Source organism: Antrostomus carolinensis, unplaced genomic scaffold, assembly GCF_000700745.2.
Source record: "Antrostomus carolinensis isolate BGI_N321 unplaced genomic scaffold, ASM70074v2 scaffold15353, whole genome shotgun sequence".
NCBI lineage: Eukaryota > Metazoa > Chordata > Aves > Caprimulgiformes > Caprimulgidae > Antrostomus > Antrostomus carolinensis.
This window is the reverse complement of record NW_010305961.1, coordinates 33,708-54,203: the sequence shown is the minus strand read 5'-3', so window position 1 is coordinate 54,203 and position 20,496 is coordinate 33,708. Positions and strand designations below refer to the sequence as shown.

Genomic DNA, 20,496 nt, shown 5'->3' with positions numbered 1-20,496 from the left:
GCCGTCTGCCGTCCCGCCCGGCCGCACCATGGCGCTGAGCGACACCATCCTGCCCTCCTTCGCCACCTTCGCCAGCCCCTGCCGCGAGAAAACCCTCCACGAAGTGAGTCTAAACCCCCCCACTCCACCCCCGCTGAGGCCGGCACGGCTCATCGCACGGGTGGGATCCCTGAATCCCCCTCCTACAAACGCCACCTCTAACCTTCTCCCTTTTCTTTCTCCCTCAGAGGTGGAAGTGTGACCAGGAGGCCAAGACCCCCACCAGTACCTGGGGTGGCCTCTCCCCGCGCAAAGAGGATGAAGACCTCAACAACGTGCTGGATTTTATCCTTTCCATGGGCAGCGATGGCTACGGCCAGGGCGCAGCCGGTGGGGACTATCCCCCTGCCCAAGGGGAGAGCAGCGGCTTTTACCAGACAAACCCGTCCCCGGGATGCTACAGTGCCCTGGAGCAGGGCAGCCCCCCGCCCTACAACGCCGGCATCGTGCCCGAGATGATGCGCTCTGAGATGGACTCCAACTACTGCCCTCCTGGCAATGTCCACGGGCGGTTCTTCGTGACACCCAGCTTCGGGGGCCCACAGTTCGTTGAGAACATTAAGCCCGAGCCCGACATGGACAATTATGGACCAGTCCTGGGTCTGGTGCCTCAGGCTTGCCCGAAGATCAAGCAGGAGGGCAACGCAACCTGCATGATGGCCTATGAGCAGCCCCGGGTGGCCAACTCCCCCCAGATCCCCGGGGCAGAGACACCCCCACTGAGCCCCGATGATCTCATGGTGAATGACTGCCACACGCAGATGATGTGCCCCTCATCTGTGTCCTTCCAGCAAAGCTACCACCCAGCCTCCAGCTTCCACCACCCACAGACCCATCTCCAGTACCAGAACACCTCCCAGTTTGGTCTTTTCGAGGACAACCTGCCCTTACAACCCTCTGCTCCCAGAGGCATGCTCACCCCTCCTTCCTCCCCTCTGGAGCTGCTGGACTCCAAACCAAAAAGAGGACGTCGGTCATGGCCACGGAAGAGGACAGCCACTCACACGTGCACCTACGCGGGCTGTGGAAAGACCTACACCAAGAGTTCGCACCTGAAGGCCCACCTCAGGACACACACAGGTAAATACAGCTGGTTGCCTCCATCCAGAGATACGCTGCTTGCCAGATGTGATAGCTGCTTGTTAAGACAGTTTGCAGCCTGAGCTTTAACCCTGTAGTCTCTTAAATCTAGGAGTATTCATGGTGTAGCTATGACAGGTGGTTAGATCTATAATGTCTGTTTTCCTGTGCTTATTCTAAGGGCTTCCAATGCCCCTTCTTAAAAGATTTTCACTGCAGGTATAGGTTAGTAAAGGAATTGCTAGAGCAGTCTCGTTTGGCTTAAGAACACTTGGCTCTTATTGTAGAAGGGCTTGGTAGCAAATATAAGGATATGCTGAGATAAACTGGGAAGGTTGCCTGGTGTGTGTGATGCTGCCTGTACGTGGGAGTGCCGCGCTGAGTCACGCTCTCTGTGATTTCCCCAACAGGTGAAAAGCCCTACCACTGCAACTGGGAAGGCTGCGGCTGGAAGTTCGCTCGCTCCGACGAACTCACCCGTCATTATCGCAAACACACCGGCCACCGGCCCTTCCAGTGCCACCTCTGCGACAGGGCGTTCTCCAGGTCAGACCACCTGGCTTTGCACATGAAACGGCACATGTAGCCCTAGAGACTCTGACCTGCCAACAGCGGACGTTATTTAACTGCTCAGGTGCAGAAGTGTTAAAAACTTGTAGCTGGTACTACGTAGGGAGGCACCGACGCTCTAGCGATGGAAGCTGAGGAGGATTTGACACAAGGAGACTTAGCCAGTCATCTCCTGCAGAGAATTTGACGTGACTGTATCAGTGAACCTGCCCGTGCTGGTCAGGAGAACAAGGGTTATTTATGCAGCTTCTGTGAAGGGTAAACTCCATAAGACTCCATACAGATTGTACAGAAGAAGCTGTAAATATGTTATTTTTTCTGATTCTAACTGCCCAGTCCTAAGCTTTACAAGACAATGTTTGTATGGAAACTGCCTGAAGTTGACCCTAGAAGAGATTAAATGAATGTTACTGTAATAATGATGTTATTTTAGATCTCAGTTGAAGGCATGGCTAAGAGAACACTCCTATTGTTAGACTGTTTGTTTCACAGGTGCAATAATATTCTTGTTTGCCATGATCTACACTAGAAGTACAGGGCTTGATGTCTTGTAAGAAAATAACCTATTTTACTGTAATTTTTTTATATATTGTAAATAATTTTATACAATGAGAAATATTGTATATGTAAATAGAAGACAAATGGGTATTTTGCCTATTTCTGTTTTTGTAAAAACATAATTTTTCAATGTTTGAAAACATTTCATCTTTTTAATAAAATAAGTTTTTAATTGCTGTGGTTTTTATTCTCCTTTGAGATCTCCCTGTTACTTTTTCCCCTGATGGTTGAACCAACACCCACCTGGTTATGTTTTAAATTATCGACGACTGTAAGAAGACACTTAAAAAAATCTGAGCTATGGATTTTTCTAAAATAGATAAGAGAATATGGAATTCATTCTCAGTGCTAAACAAGATACAATACGGTGTTTTATCAAAAAAATCAAATAGGAAAGTAGATCCCATTCAAAATACACTTCCTAAAAATGGTTAAGTAAGCAACACTGTAATTTCAGTCTCATTTCTAGTTTATGCTAGACTATTTTAATAGCATCCTTAATGTTTTCCAGATGCAGTTACAGTTTTGCCAGCAGTGTGTGGGTTTTTACTATAAATTTAAACACTGCATTTTTGTAATTATGGAGGCTTATTTTAAGGCATTCTTGTACATAAATTATCCTTGCTCTCAAGAGCTCAGTGCAGAATTCCAATAGAACAGTAGTGGAATTTAAACATAAATTCACAACACAGGTTAAAATACCTTCATAACTAAGTCCCAACAACTTAAATTCACTTAATAATTTTGAATCCCACCTAGATTTCAGGAGTTAAGAAAGGTATTTATTATTTTGGAGGAAAATAAGTTAACCAGGAATCCAGATTCTGAAAACTAAATTGAAATAAATGGGATAGTGCAATACTAGATACTGCAGCAAGTCCAATGGAGCCCCCCCCAAAGCTCTTCCACAGCTGTAAATGAGGTCAGAAGTCCAAGTAATATATAGATGCAATTAGCCTGAAACTGATGAGGATCCTCTGTTTTTATAGCTATGGTTTAGTGGTGAGCCTTGATACTTGTAGTACAAAATCACTGCTAATTAAGTATGCAGAGTCAGCTTAATATTGGAGCATTTTTCCTTAACATCTGGCTACTTGGAACTTGATTTTAGGTTGTGACATTTTTCTGACTTTACCAGTTAGAATACACACAAATGAAATCAACAGGAATACATTTAAAGTAACTACAAATATAACTATTCTTCTGTGAAAGCAAAGTCTGCAGTTGTTCATGTGGAACAGATGTATTTTGGGCTTCTAATCATTGACATGGAAGAATGAGTTCCACATTTCACTTTTATAGCTCTTTCAAAGTGAAATATAAGGGAGATTTAACATTTCTTCATTAAAAACAAAAGTCATTTATTTGCTAGAAAAAAAAAAAAAATTGCACAATCTAATTCCAGAAAGTGAGGATGACTTAAAGATGTTCTAAAATTAGCACATTCGTTGTTGCAACAGTTCTAGGTATTTCCTTCTCTTTCCCCATAGCCGAAGATTTTCATATTTCAGCATGTCCTTTGGTGTTTATAACACGATTTTTGAAATTCATTCTTACCCTTACCTTCCCATAGTCTTTCCCTTGCTCTTTCTGAAGAACTGACAATGTTTTTAGTCATTCCCAGGTTTCAGTGCAATATCAAACTGCTCCCTCTTTTGTAACGCAGTTAAAAAAGGTTTGTCACCTCGCTGCAGTGGGTACAGCCACCTCTCAGTGCACAGCCCCACATCTGGCTCTGGAAGGTCCCCAGCCATCGCTCTCCAGCAATGGGGGAGAGCTTGGAAGCATCACAACGTGCTTATCTGGTTCTGCTCGTCCCCAGCCATCTCTGGTGACCTCTCTTAGAGGCAGGATACTGGGCTAGGTGGCCCTTTGCTCTGGCCATGTTTGTATCCTCCCAAATTACACGGGTGAAAGTGAGCTACAGGCAGTGAGCTGGCACAAAGCACGAACGCTGCACAGTGCCTGCAGGCAGAGAGAAATGTTACTGCATCCACCAACCTTTAAAAAAACCCACTTGTGTGGCTCCTCTGTAGCACCCACTGCGATGGCATGGGTGCTCCTCCTCCCTCCTCCAGTACCTCTGCTTGGGAACGTCCAGGTTTCCCCTTGCTCCGGTGCATGGTCTATCTGTAAGTGTCACAACCCCGTCTACCTCTGCTCCTGCTCACTACAAGGTCTTCAGATAAGACACTTGTTATCTGCACAATACTGTGTTACCAAACAGCACTCAAATCACAATGAACGGTGGGGACATGTTCTGCCGTGTGTCGTTTGTTATGTGAAAATGAGCAAGTTGTGTCCTCTGAGCAACTCAACTGAAAATAGGGCAAAGGCATCCTCATACAGAAATATTAAAAACCCTCATATAAAATATATAAATACAGGCCATTAAAAGTGGAAAGGGACAAAACACTAATAAAAGCTCATGACCAACTTTATTTTAATTATCTAAGGGAGAGCTTATAAGATAATTTCTGTGTGGTCTTTACAGGAAACTCCAGGTTCTTGAATCTCAAGATAACTTTGTAGCAGAAAGAAAGAGATGCTGATCTCATTCTTCCCACATTCTATTATGAGTAATTGGCAACTCTCTTTTTCTTTTTCATTTTTTAAATTGCTTTAAATTGGTACATCCAAAGATGTGTCAATGTGATTCCATCAAATTTACCAAGTCTCCCCTGGCCAGCAGGCAAACACTAACATTCTGCAACATCTTCTAATAATAGACCATCAGGTCATCATCTTTTAAAGTAATTTTTTTCTAATTAACATAAAAGACCCAGAATCCCAGATACCTCCTAGGAAGCATGAAGCGAAGACCTGCCCTTTCCATCTGCAGCTAGCTTGGATTTTAACACACTAGGGAAAAAAAGGAAAAAGAAAAAGAAAAAGAAGTTGTAGTTAAAGCCGATGGGAGGAAATGTAGAGTCGGTTGTAAACAAGATTTTCACACATATTCTTATAAGACACCACAGTGATGGGTTCATTACACTTGCAAGATAGATTGCCCGATTAGATAGAGCACGTTAAGTACAGAAACTAGCAAATCCTGCACAATGTTCCTAGTGAAAGTTATAGCAAATATTTCTGAACTCGAGACACCATCCAGAGGAGTTACTGTTTAAAGTCAGTTAATTCCACTCGGGGTTTCAGAGCGCTGGGTTTCACTACGCTGAAAACGGTTGTTCTCTCACCTGCTGACTTCAGACGAGTCAGTTAAATCTGTACTACAATGGGAACTCATCTTCAGAAAACACCGTAGCACAGAATCTGTTGAAACAGCTCCCAGAACAGAGCCGTGTCCTGCCGTTGCAGTCGCTCCGTCACCTTCCAGCTCTCGAGGGAGACGCAGCACCCTGCAATTCAGCCCAGCACCACACCAGCACCCTGCGAGCAGGGCACTTTCCAATCCATCTTTTCAACCCTAAAGTACAAGGATGGACTAGAAACCCTCCAGCTTTTCTAGAAGTTCATTTTAGATTTGCAGTTTTGCAGATGATCATGGTTGGGGGGGGAGTTTAAGCTTAAATTTTGGCCGTAGCTCACCTGGTGCAGGGAGGGGGGATTTCAGCCTGTGTGAGTCCTTGGTTACTCGCAGTCGTTTACAAACTGCCTGAAAACATCGACTGGCTCTAAACTTTGGTCCTCCATCCACAAGAAGTGCCAAAAAAAGTTTGTCCGTTCTTCAAATTATAGGATTGTGCGGTTCTGTGGTTTTCTGTGGTAGAAGCTCTGTGGTTTCTAAAAGCTATTTTGTGCACCTATAACACAGAGTAGCTGTTAGGCTTTTCTTAAATTGAATTTTCGAAGTCAGAATCACAAGCTCCAGCAATTTCTTTTGCTATATTTAAATAAAACAACTACAACACAGTCATGTAGCCATCGCTATGGTAACTAGCAGTGTTGGGGGGAAAACATAAAGAGGAAAATTCAATCCAAACCCAATGTAATTTAACAGGGAGAAAGCTATCCCCATTGCTAACATCTGAAACATACCTGGTAGCATCTACAAACCTTAAAATTCCTGCGTGTTCTTGAAGCAGCTGCTCTCAGCTGGGTCTGTCACAGGTCCCACCTGCCTGGGACTCATCCTGCATGCCAAGAGTGGGGTGGTGAAAGCTCCTGAAAGTCGCTGGGACTGCAGCAGCCCCTCTCTGCCACGACTGAAGACCCAGGCTCAGGCACAGCTCCATTCCCAAACACGCTTCCCGTAGATTTGGAGGAGAAGGAATAGATTTAGAAGCCAAATGGCAGTAACCTAAAGCACGTAGCCATACACAGTTCACAGGCTCTGGAGGTAAGTGGCTCAACTTACGGATTCCCAGAGACCCCTTAAAGCTCTGTACTATTTGATCCCAACCACCCAATTCCCCATCACTTAGGCTGAGATTGGGAATAGCCCCTGCCATGAAACTGCTCTAAACCTGACGTGGCCAAAGGAGGCAGGGATTTATCCTACACTTGTTAGGCAGAAAATGTGTTTGATTTAGTCTTCTGAGGTCTGACTTTTCAGCCACAATTATTTGATCTTATAATATTTTATATAGACATAAAAAATGAGTCATTTGCACTGCTTTATATAATGAAGACGTATTAACTTTTAACAAAACCACCTTTCCAATCACAAGGAGAGCAGGAGCAACAAGGTTTTCATTTACTCTGTAACCACAGTTAGCATTAGTCACCTGCTTATTCACCTACTGCAATTATAATTCCTTTTAGCAAATCAAAAGTATTCTGTCTTTTGTAGTGAGCATAAAGTCAGCAACCCAGAAATTGCAGATGGACTTAGAGGTTTATAAATTAGATGGGGTATCTCTTTAAATCACTTTTACTTTGGTTTCTCACTTTTTACAGCTCAGAGCATTCCTGGAGTTCTGACCTATCATTATGTCATCAGGAAACATCTGGAATATCACATTGGACATCATCCCCTGTGACATTTAATGTATTAGGCGAGAAACTACTGAGCCTGAGGCTTAAACACAAAACAAAACACACACCTAAAAATCCTCAAATCCCAACGACCAATTCTTTTACAGCCCGTGCACAATGACACCATAAGTGGGTTTTGATATATTAATGATTTTGTATTGCAAACACTTGTGAAATAAGGGGTATGGGATGCCTGGGTGCCCTTCCCGTGGGTGCAAGGGATGGGGTAGAGAGCTTTGTTCTTCTGTGCTGTTTCCTTCTGAGAAGCTGTGATTGAGGACAACATTTATGGCAAGTTAAACAGCAGAAATATATTATATTTGCAGCTGGCAAAGAGTGTTATGAGAATCCATCGATAGGGAAGGCTATAGCATTTGGAAGAGATGCTGTATCAGCACCAATAAAAAGTTTTAATTGTGGTTGTTAAAGTAAAAAAAATGCTAACCAGACAGGAGGTGAAAGATGATCAGAGTGACTAAATTGATAGTCACGTACAGCAGAGAGGAGATTCAGCAGTTTTCTTCTGGTAGCACCTCCCTAAGAAAAATATGACCATGATTTCAGTGGTAGGGATGGCAGCGAGGGCTCCGCGAGCTCAGAATTTCTCAACGCAAGCTGGTCTGGGGCTGCACTTCGGTACAGTCAACAAATGCTACATTTGCTTTTGAGGTTTAACAGCTGGGCTCATCGCTTAGAGTTTCTTTATGCTCGAGTTTCCACTCACGAATATTTTTTCTTTAACAGGATGCCTATGCTTTTCTTCCCTTGCCAGCAAAGAGCTTCTTGGCCTCTATGCGATGCCTGGTACAGGGAATCCTTTGGAATTAGGCACGGACAATGTGGATTAGGCAAATATTTGGGTGTTAGGATGAGAACATTGTGTATGACAAACTCTAAAAACTCGAGCAGGAGCAAACAGGGAGCTGCGGCCCATGTTTTTGTAAGCGGAGCGTTACACGATGAGAGAACTTGTATAAGAAGTTGTGCCTGTCTGTGACACACTGTAGTCAAATCCTGGCTTCAAAATGTCAACGTACTAAAAATAATCGCTGGAGAGCAATTTCAAGAGAAACCTGCCTTGGCAATCTGTTGTTAACCATGCCAATGTGTGCAGAAGCAGAGTAAATAAAACAAACAGATGGGAGAATAATGAGTCAAAGTGAATAATGTCGAATAGTATGATAGTGAGGTGTGTTTTTCCAGCAAGCAGAAAGGGTTTGTCTCTGGTGATCTCTCTAACCCCTCCCAGTATAAATTGCCTGGATGTTTAGCATTGCGGCACACAAATTGTTTTGGAAAGGGTGCGGCATTGGATTTACTGACTGGTCTGTACAGACCAAATGTGGCTGGGACGAGGAAGAAGGGAAAACAGTGCACGGAGGGCACCAGCCAAAAGAAAAAAAGATCTCAATACAGAGAATCAAGCAGTTGCTCAAAGCAAGATTCACAAATTTGATACAAAAGCTTGTGAAATCACAGATTTAAAAAAAAAAGTAAAGAAAGATTGCCAAAGTCTCAGAGCTCCAAAAAGTAACTTTTCATTTATTATATTAAACAATAACATTTCTCTTATATTAAACAATAAACACATGAGATGGGTTAAAATTAAAATACCTTTCAATTTGTTATCATATTTGAAAGATAAATATAACTACAATAATGTACATATTTGGAGATATTAGTCAAATTTAGGTCAACATTGCAGTTTCCACTTTGTGTTTCCACCTTTTTTAGGTCAGACTAAAGAACGTCATATTAAAAGGGACACCAGAAGAGCACTCTAGAATTGTAATAGCAGAAGGAGCCAGTCACTAGTTTTCCTTTTAAAGTTAAACTTAAAGGGGAAGGCAGAAGTTGGAAAAATGAAAATTCCATTTTATAACAAATTAGCTTTTATTTATAAAACTTTCAAGTAAAAAGAGCAGTATATCAACTGATAGAACAGGTGTGTCAAATGAATAATAGTTAATGTATTTACTCTAAAAATACATCTTCTATGAGTCCACCATACTCCAAGCAAAATTCCTTTCTAAGAAAGGATGTTTGTTGTGAAGTCTATGGAGAGATGCAATGGTTGACACACAACAAAAACTTAGCTGTTCCACCAGCGTAGGAAGATACTTGAACTAGATCATGATTAGCACAGATCAATTCACTTAAACAGAGTTCCAACTCTAAATGAGGATTAAACAGAAATGAAATTCCTGAGAGGGAGGAATAAAACACAGAAGAAAAGGAGAAATCAAACTCTTACACGAGGGAAAGCAATAATTCTACTTGGACCAAAATTCCTTGGGCCTCGGTTCTACAGAATAAATACTCTTCTCAATGGAGAAACACTAAAGAAGAAATAGTAACCCCAAAAGGATTATAAGAAGAATCCAAGAAAAGTGCATTATCTTTGAGCTTAAGATGAAAAAATAATTTCTACAAAATTTCTGACAACAGATTTCACAGACAGGAATTTAAAAAAAAAAAAAAAAAAAGCAAAAAAAAAGCTTACACAGTCAGACACAGCTTGGAATTTCCTAGACTTTGAGAGCACAGGACATGAAACCAAATGCAGTAAGGACTGATGATCCTCATAGAGCAGAGATTTCATGAGGAAAAATTTGCCAATATAAAAATATTTCATACAGCATTACTGTAGTAGTACTACTTTTATGAGCATCTGTTTGTATTGCAGGATGATTGGTATGTTTTACAACAAGAATCTATGAATATAACTTAGGGAAACCACTCGAGGCAAATGGGAACATACTGGTCTGTAAAGGATAATGTGGGTAACTCAATACCTGTGTCCTACACGCGAAGTTTGCATGCGTAGGTTCAACGTGAATAATTGTCAGTCTTTCCTGTTTTAACTGTTGTGCCTCGGCGCTGTGTGCAATTCATGGTTTTCCATGAGTCATTCCAGCAGTGACGATACTCTGTATAAAACACACATGTGCCACTATAAAAGCCTACTAAACTCTTTGTGATTGCTCAATGTACCACAGAGTCTCATAATTTATCCGAGGAGGAATTAGAATCACCTCCATTCTTTCCGCAAAGCCAAGAATGCAATGGATACTCACTCCTCCTCAAGTAAAAGCTTAGGTGGAAGTGGAGGAAAAACAGAGCTGAAATCCAGATGACAATTATGTGCAACCCATATAACTGGAATGAAGCAAGAAAAGCGTGTTTTCCACCTTACTGGGCGACTGTTTGGGGTGTATGTGTGTATGCGAACAGCTCCTTAAAAATTATTTTTAAAAAGGGAAAAAAAAAGAAAGAGAGAAGTGAAATTACAAGCAAATGTAGGAGAAAAATCATTGCCTCAGCCTAGAGAAACAAGGTGACATGACCATCACATGTGAGATCAGAAATCGAGCCTACGAGTCAAAGACACGTGTGTAAAATCACATCCAGCGCAGATATCGACTTTCTGCCAGGTTTCTCTCTTACACTTGGCACAGCCAGCAAACACAGTTTGTCATGCCAATGAAAGTCATCTTGAAACAAATTTATTAGAAGTAGTCATTTCTCCTTTTTTTTTTTTCTTTCACCAGAACTTTGAAATTCTAAGAGCCATGATCTAATCTGCATTTCTGTAAAAATTTCATTTCTGCATCCATCTCTGTTTAGAGAATACATACATACACACAAGCTTTAATATATAGAATATATGTGCATATTCTACATATTCATTGTATATACACATTTTATGTACAGCACAAGTAACTGTATACTAGACATAGTATGTGGACATATATAGTATATACACACACTATTATTACATTATACAATATGCTATATATATATATACACACATAGACACAAATAATATGGATCTCAATGTACACTGTATATGCATTGTGTATACTCACATTTTATATATCTTGCATTGTACATATTTTCTCTGCTCAAATAGCGATAGGCCTATTTGTGCTTTAAATTTCACTGTTCTGGAGGAAGAAGATGATCAATTTCTTGCGAGAAAAGGTTTGTCTTAGAAGAACAAGTGCAGGTATTTTACAAACCACTGAGCTACAAGCATAAGGGAAGAACGTGGGTATAATCTTCCTTTTTATACAGAAAACTGTATTAAATACAATGGGGAGAAATCACAGCTAAGTTTTCTTCTACTGCAGTGTCTAAACTTTTGAATCAAGAGTTTCAGTAAACCTAAGGTTACTAAATCTAATCCACTGTGCATAGAGAACATGTTCTGTCTTGTTCATTTGCTTGATCTTCTGTTACTGTCCAAGCAAATATGAAAAGTGAGTCAATAAGGAAACAGGACAATGAGCAATTAGTTCTAACACTATATGGAATGCTAGATTAATTCACATTTCTGTTTTTGAACAGCTTGAAAACACCGACTCATTTTCTTAGAAGCATTATAATTTACAGCATTTTACAGCACTGACACAGGAGCAGAAAATCTTGTTATGGTACATAACTCAGAAAATGAATCAAGCTATTTAGCTCATCCACCCCGTCCCACTGGAGTGACATCATCCAACCAAGCGGTTTTCCTTTCTAAAATGGCACTACGCAAGAACGGGGTTTTATCGTAGCAGAGGAGACACCACAAAGATTCAGGCCCAAATGAAAACGGAGAACCTTACACATGGATACAATTTGTTTAACTTCACTGAGAATCCTCCAGCCTTTCAATTCTGAAAATTGCTCTTTCACGGCAGAAGTTTTTACCTCATGTTAGCTACAGACAGGCTCAAGTTTGCTCTCAGAGATTTCAAGTCCTGTACACCAACAGAAAAGAGAATCTGTCAACATTTCAGTATGTTTGCTCATTTAATCTAACGTATTTTAGAGAAAAATTACCACAATGGGAAGGGATTTCAAACCAAGTTCTGTAAAATTAGAAATATCTCCTACTGCATTCCAAAAGGGTCGTTATTAAAGATCATCACAGGGTTGTTTTTGATACGAGAATGCATCTTCTCCCCTTCTGAGGGGGAATGAAAGATTCACATTTATTTGTAGTACCACTAGCACAGGAGACACACAGCAAACAGGGGATTGTGACTCCTAAAACTGCATTTTGAGATACGTGGTTTCAGTTTTGCCATATGTATCACTGCATATGTTAAATGACGGATGTGCATGTGTGTGTATGTGCATACACAGACACACACTAGCCCACATATCTACTCACAACAGCCTGAGACAACAAATGTCGTATCTTCGCTTCATTTCAGAGCTGAAAACTACTGGGAAGATTAAAATGATCCAATCTGATTCTTATCTCTGTGTAAGGAAAGCATCCAGAATAAGGCAATTACAACAGAACAGGGAAAGATCGTTTCCATTCAGTGAACAGGCACTATCTCTGTATTATGAGAAATGAAAGGAAGCAAGGACAAAAAATATAAATGTGTGAAAGATGATGAAGGAATACCACTTAAAAAAAAACTAGAGAAAATGTTATAAGGGTCACATCAGTAAAATGCAGAATGTTAAGCTTTGTATTCCTACAGAACCAAGGACAGGAAAGCAGATATACATTAAGGACATTTTTAAAATTTAGTGCTAGATGCCTACTCTATTTAGATGTAAAAGTCCAAGGCAAAGACAACTGAAGTTTTAGAATTTGTGTAATCAGAAAAGGCATTTTTAGTAAGTAAATAATTCACAGACTTATCATAAGGACTTGCTTTATATATGACATGTAAAACACAATCTGTGTTATCCTTACCAGGTGGAGTTATTGAGTTCTACAGGTTTAAATAAAACCTGTTCCTACTTGGACTTCACTACTGCAAGCCGGATTTTAAAGCCAATCCAGTCTACCAGTATTTCTGTAACTTACGCATGAACATGTATTTGGCAAATAAAATGGGTTTCAACTTGGCCTTATTTCAGCTAAATTATGTTTGATCTGTAACCCCATAATATAAGACAGGTGGAATTCAAGAAATAGAGGTAAAGACTGTCTGACAGTCAATTGGGTAACACAAATAATACGGTCTGTGTTCTGGTGGTTGGAGCAAAAGAGGGTGAAATGAGTTGTAGGGATGAACACTGCTCAAGCTCAGTTCACTTTTCCATTGCCTGATTTTACATGAAAGCGGCACTCAAACTTGTATCACAAACCTGCAATCATATTTGCTTATGAGATAAAGCAAGATTTTACCTAATTGTCAAATTATTTGCCCAATTTACTACAACTGAATTAACTCCCTCTTTTACAACACTGCATACAATTATTAAAAGTCAATTCAAAAAAATGTTTAAATTAGAACAACTACTAATTCACAGAGGCTTCAAATTAGTAGTATTTCATCCAGTTCACTATGTTTGTATTTCTCATATATAAATTGCCAGATTCTTTTGTAAAAGCTACATCTCCTGGATAAAAAGGGACAATCTAATTATAAATTTATGCTGAAGACTTTGACATTGACAATGCAGATGACATACTGATTAGCCTACCATGAATTATTAAATAAATGTAACAAGTGAAAGCTAATTCTATAAATACTATCTTTTTATGACATTTTCTTTGAAATTCATACTGCAGCCTCAAAAAAAACCAATGGAATTCAGGTAATAAAAAGGCAGATTCACAAGTTGCAGTTTACTATATGCAACATGACCTTCCAGATAAAGAAACTTTGCTTTCAGTATCTTAGGATCATACGTTAAATTTCTTACAAGCAGTAAATTTTATCTAGAACATATAATACAGCTTTTACAGTGTTTCCTGCATATTATGCACTTGAAAAGCCACACAGAGCCCAGTTTGACGCAACCAGCCAGTCTTGTTTAGAGTTGAAGGTGACTAAAATTATTTTCACAACATAAACCAAGAATTTAGTATTTTTTAAAAGCCATGTTTAAAGGTTTCACTTGGACAGGGTGGAGCCAAAGAACCTCTATTTAAGAGTTTGGCATATCAGCCTTACTGAGTGCAATAGCCAACTCAAGGTCTTCTTGTTCTTGTCTCCGCAACCGAGCTAGTCTTTCTTGCTCTGCTTTTTCACTCTCGCGCTTTGCCCATGCCAGCTGCTGTTCTTCATTTCCAAACTAAAAAATGAAAGTGGAAAATAAATTAATAAATTTAACAAAAAGCTAGAAGAAATTATGTGAAAAACACAATGAATCAGACTTATTAAATATATGAATCAGGTATACCAGGCTGTCTTAGGGTAGTTCTTCTGGATTCAGATAAAAATTCACTCACTGATTTCCTCACTGCATCCTTTAATTTATTTCCTTAATTTCTTCCTCCTCCCACCAGGAAACTAACCCATCTGGGCTGCACGTCCCTGCATCCATGTCTCAGTTGTGTATGAAAATGGTCAGAGGACTGGAGCCAAACAAAAACTCCACAAACACAAAAAAAGCAAGTTAGTGGTTTGGGAGCATAGCAACCTACATCCATTTTCAAGAATAGTAAATAGCTGGTAAAAACCCAAGAGTTATTTACTCTTGTGCAACTCCATTGCAGAGTTTTATTGCAGTATTTCCTGCTAAGGGTGAGGGGTTTTAATAATGACTCTGGAGACTGCTGATTTGTGGGATGTTTCATCACCAAATCAAAAGTTACAAAAAATACTTCTGTTGCTGTTCATAAAATACATGCAGAGTTTTTCCAGTCAGAAATAATGTAAAATAATCCAATTTACTTCAGCAGAAAACACTAAGGAAATACAACACATTTGAACATTCAGCTTCTAAGCCTGGTTGAGCTTTCCAAAACACATTTAAGTACACTGCAGCAAAAGTATTCCAAAATTAAATTCCAGTATTTACCGTTGAAGTATGCAAAAGTTTGCTTGTTTGAAATTTTTGCACAGAATATTAAAATATTTTCTTGAAATCCTAACAATTTAAAACTAAAGGATAATCTGTTACTGTTTAATTTTAGCATTTGCTGAAGAGGATGATGTTAACAGAAGCATTCGCACAGCTGCATGCAAATGTTTGCATTATATCCCACTTCTAAAATTTGCTTTGTACTCTTTTTTTTTTTTTTTTTGAACCTTCAGGAAAACATATTATTTGGGGTTTTTCTGGAAAAGAAAGCTACATGGAATTTATAGCTTCAATTTCAGCTGAATGTATACTGCAAAAATGGCCCTGTGGTCCACAACATAACAACTCTGAACACAGCAAAATACGCCACTGCACTAGTTGATACAGCGACACCTTCCCACACAAGCTTAAAATACTGAACTCAATATTAAATCTGACTTTGAGTTGCATTTAATACTCAGCTAGCTGCATATATAATATACGCCTCGCTGCATATGTACTACATGATGGCCCCCACTGCCTTTTCCACTCTGCATTGTATCTATACTTTGTATTTTTAAATAAATGTGCCTATTTGAATTCCTTTCAACCCGAGTCCAATTCTCATTTACTCATAATTTAGTTAAATTATGCTTTAGCTATGTGCTTTCAGATGCTCACAATTCCTCATTTTATTTCTCTCGATATGATTTTTCAGATGATTTGATGCAAAAAAAAGACAGGACTATTTCAGAATAATTTTTCTTCAAACAACACCTCTGCCTTCATGGCTATCGAAATTTAGATGAGGACCTTTGCATTCAGTATTACTGAAATACAATAAAAGTGCCATACATTTTATGATATTTTTACTTTTAAAATTAAGAAAACCTACTACCATTACTCATTTAAATAATGTCAGCTGACAGGTAAGATTTAAAAGCTTACTAAATAGTTGGGGGTTTTTTTCAAGATACAGTAAAGATGGACTCAAATGGACTTCTCCACTTATTCCAAGAATTCAAAAAGATCATATAGCTGGGATGGAGAATAACAGTTACTATTTTCAGAAATACAATAAGCTTTGGTCAAACCCTCTGGGGTGTCTTATTTTTTAAATGTTGAGAAAACAGTTTTACTTATAGAGCTTACATCTTAGAATAAGTCTTCCAAAGCTTATGAGAGTCCCAATTATGATTTGTTTATGGTACACAAGCTATATTTTTGTGGTTAAAAGTGCTGAGTAACAAAAAAAAAAAGAAAAAGGAAAAAAAGGCAAGTGATTCATTGGAAACAAATCTGGACTCTAGAAGTGCCTTATCACAAGTGGTTAGCATAAAGGAAAATTTTCGGGAGCGTAACTCTGACCATTAGATAGTGAAATACACGACAGTTCATAGTGCCACTGATTCTTGTAGATTGCCTATAAAAAGGTAATGTAACTGAATTACAAGTCATTTAATACAATAACAATTTTTTTTGCATATGTCCAGGTTTCAAGAAGTCTATAAATATGGATGACATCTGTCATTTCATTAAAAACATTTTCTTTTTCAGAAGTACACTCAGACCCAAGGCATAAATGAGGAAAACAGCAGACTGCAGTGAAACTAATCAAATAGGCAGAAAGCTACACTGACTTGTGTTTACTAAATTACCAGCTTATATTAAGAAAAAAATTTTAGTTTAGTTTTAAGTGTCCTGTTTCTTGGAAATTTAAACACTTTCTGTTGGCAGAAAGATTGCTTTTCTTGTTGTTCCATAAATTGAAGCTGGAACCTAGAAATAGCTGAAATATGAGCTACCAAAAGACTTTGTTTTGTTCCACAGAGTCATATTTAATGCCAGGGGAAAAGTTAAGAATGCAATGAGAATATACTTCAGTTCTGGATGCATGAAGTTGTCAATGTCTCAATAAATAAATAAATAAAAAAGGGCAAAAAAAAAAAAGAGTGCCAAATTTCCTAGAGTGGTAATAATAAAATCAAGTGAAGGTCCTCATGTTACTTATTTGCAGCACTAAAGAATTCCAATTAAAAATCAGGTTATTCAATTATTCAAACCTACAGGATTCTATAATCCTGTTTTTAGATTCCATGGACTCAAACTATGTGTCAGAAAACCTTCTGTAAATCAAACTGCTTTTAATTTCCATGATGAACAAAGTTTCCCAGACATTAGTCAAAGACAAGCACAATATTCTTGCTGGATTACAAGGTAACTAGTACACTTAAGACTTCATACAGAAGAATTAGGAATTATCAAGTATAGCAATATAATTGTTTATAGGCAAGCAAAAAAACCCAACAAACTGAAAAGAACAGGGATCCAGTCTCTCTCTTTTCAGTCAAATTCAGTTAACACCTTTTTTTTTTTTCTTACAGTAGTAGAAAGCAATTAATAAAACCAATTAAAAATTAATTTCCTTAGATGAAGTGCCACTTAACAGTAATTACAAGTGGCTACTGCTCAAAGATCTCAGTTTTCCTACTTTTCCCTTATCTTCTAAAGTTAATCTCATCTCCTGAAAACCTGATGGCACAGCAAATTTAACACTAGAGCACCCACTGGGATGGGAATCAGAGATTTTGATTAATCATTTGATACAAGCACTCAGTGTAAACCACACTTTTAACTTAAGCAATGCACTCTATAAAGTAAGACAACAATAGTTGGGTAACAGTCATTCCATTCCATTATTTGTCTTTTGTTGAAGGAAGAAATTAGATGTTGTTCAAGAAATTTCAGATAAAGCAAGTTTTGCGTCTTATTTTTATTAAGAATGTCACCATTTTGTATACAATCACAGAATTTAACTGTGCAAATTCAACAGGCTAGTACTAACTGTGGTAAAGCATACATAGTATCTTCAACTTTGACGTCTTCAGTATCATATATAAATTAAAGCACTGAGGCCAGCTAAAAATACGCACAGATGACCTCAACTAACAATATCAAATAGGAAAGTGATACACATTTACTATTAACTAATAACTAGGGGGAAAAAAAAAAACAAACCCCAAACCATTAAAAATAACCTGAAAGATTCAGCTTAAAGATCTCCACTTGTTGAACACTGAACTGTGTCCGTCAGAGTTAAGGAACAGATTAAGTTGGCAATTTTACTGCATGGCAATGTGACAGAACAAAAACACATGAAAGGAGGAAGAAGCCTGAGGCTGTGGATGGAACAGATTTCTATCTACTCATGGAAGCAATAAGAACCACACCACTACTACATTTACAGTGATTTCCAATTCAGTAAGGACCTGCCAGCACTAAAAATAAAGCCAGGCTTTTAGAAACCCTGCTATTTTTTTAAGGAACGGGTACTTGGCTTTGCTTTCAAACCTTCTGACACTGTCTTTTGGAGTGCAGTGTGGATGTTTCTCTATTGGTTCTACAAAACGTTTTTGTTTTCTTTGTCTAACAAGGGCTTTTCTACAATATCAGTAAATGGAACAAAATTCAACAGCTAAACTTTCAATCTCTGTCTCGTGTATGTATCTTTATGACCACATTCCATCGTATACAGCAAACATTGTGACAGGATTGTCAGAACGTTTTCACAAACAATTACAAATACTTTATGGAATCATTTCCTTCAAGGATTTGCTTCTCAGGATATGGTGGAATTGCTATATAAATGTTTTCAACAATTGTTTTTTGAATCTTTACATCATTGGCTCCAAAAATCAGTTTACAAAATAGCCTCCATGCAACAAAAACAATACACAGATTCTGCTACAAAGAATTTGTGAGTAAAGGCACACTGTACTAAAATAATTTAAATGCATGTAAACCCTTTAAAATTTAGTACGAAACTTCTTTTTTTATTGAAATAATGCCTTTTTATTACAGAAATATTAATACAAAAACAATGAGGACAGCATGAAGGTACTAAGAGACAGAAGCCAGTGAACAGTAGGTTTGCAGTTAAAACAAAAACCCAATAGATTGCTGTAAGCAGAGCAGAAAGTGGTTTGCTCAGAGACAATGAACTTAACTTACAGAGCTGAAGTCTGCAAACCCCAAGGAAGAGTCTTTAGAAGTTTTACTTGAAGAGGAAGGAGCAAATGGATCTTTTCCACTAAATGGGTCCCCAAACCCCTTTTTACTTTGAAACGGGTCACTGCTGTCAGCCCCAAATGGCTGGAATGGATCATGGGGCTTGGGAAAATCTGAAGACCCAAGGTGGCTTACAGGAGTACTTTTACCTGGAAAGTTTAGGAAAAACAAAACAAAAACAAAAGGAGAAAAAGAGAAGTTACTTACCACGGACAATGCAAACCCTTTAAATAGGAAACTGTGCTGACACACTCTAGCATCATCCATTTTTCCTGCAGTGGTTTAAAATTTCACCAAATATCATGGTACTCATTTATCAATAAAATCATCAGTGCAAATGAAATCATTAATGAAATCATCAACAAAATTCTCAATGCAAAGAATCTCAAACAGTTGTTTTATTTACTGATTTATTATCTTACTTATACATACTGCAATATTAATACCATCAAGATTTTAAATTGCAAAACCCAATATAAAGACATTTGTACAGAAGAATCTAACAAGTATGACTTTAGTTCATTTTTCAGGATTAGAAACATTTCAAGTTTAAGTTTGGCATTATATAAAACACAAAAATGCTTTAAAATACATATCACTAAAGATAAATAATTAATCATGTTAAACAGAATTAAATAGTAACTTATCTGTGACTTTACAGAATACATGCATTCTGTTTTTTTTCCTGGAACTGGTTTATCCTTCTACCAGCACATGTACAAAGGAAAAGAGAATGATTACAAAATCACCTTGTCCTGGGGTGCTTGCTGAGCAACCCACCTTTTGGAGGTGACTGCTTTTTTTTATTTTCTGCCCCAGTAACAAGTGAAATCACAGGAACTATTGTGTATGCTCATAAATAATGGCTGTATATTTATTTGTTGCAATTAAAGCCTCAATGGCTAATTTTTAATTAGTACAAAAAGTACTATTTTGTTAGCTCAAATAACTAAACAGATTATTTTTTTTTCCCCTTAAAAAAAAGATCACTCCTGACAGGTACACAATCTAGCCTCCAAGGAAAATATTCCTTGGATGAACAATCCCAATTATAATGTGTACTTGAAAAACGATAAAGGAAAATCTAGAAACATATTTAAAAGAAAAAAAATATTTACAACTTCCTGCATAATACCTGAATTACATACATTATTTACATTAATAAAGCTATCTTTTTTGAAATGTCCAACTCTTTGAACTATAATTTAATAGGAATCTTATCACTTATTTACAGCAGGATACACGTACTAGGAAAGCAAAGAGAAATGGAGTGAAACCCCCAAATTTCAGAGTATGTACTTGGCATGTCTAAGACATAGCCTGCTATCTTTTAAGAAAGTGCTTTGGTAGAAGCTCATGAACTTTACAAACTGCATACTTTAAACAGCATTTGCCCAAATCTGTGGAAATCCTGATTTGTCAAAGAGAATAAATAAAGATCAGCAAATTCACACTAAATCAATAACCTATCCAGCAGCCTGTCTTCACCTGCCGTTA

At 38.2% G+C, this 20,496-nt stretch overlaps 2 protein-coding genes across 2 annotated transcripts in view; one reads left to right on the top strand and one right to left on the bottom strand.

Moving 5' to 3' along the window:
• Window positions 1-19: 19 nt before the first annotated feature.
• KLF2 (KLF transcription factor 2) lies at window positions 20-2,427 on the top strand. The gene is made up of 3 exons (XM_010164961.2): window positions 20-103; window positions 228-1,119; window positions 1,530-2,427. The coding sequence occupies exons 1-3, from the start codon at window positions 29-31 to the stop codon at window positions 1,703-1,705; spliced, it is 1,143 nt and encodes a 380-aa protein (XP_010163263.1). The 5' UTR covers window positions 20-28; the 3' UTR covers window positions 1,706-2,427.
• Window positions 2,428-14,073: 11,646 nt separating this feature from the next.
• The window catches only part of EPS15L1 (epidermal growth factor receptor pathway substrate 15 like 1), a gene marked incomplete at its 5' end in the record, with an annotated part of 36,840 nt that continues 30,417 nt past the window's right edge, over window positions 14,074-20,496 (bottom strand). The window contains 2 exon segments of the mRNA XM_010164960.2: window positions 14,074-14,220; window positions 18,943-19,148. Coding sequence (XP_010163262.2) covers window positions 14,074-14,220; window positions 18,943-19,148 — 353 coding nt within the window.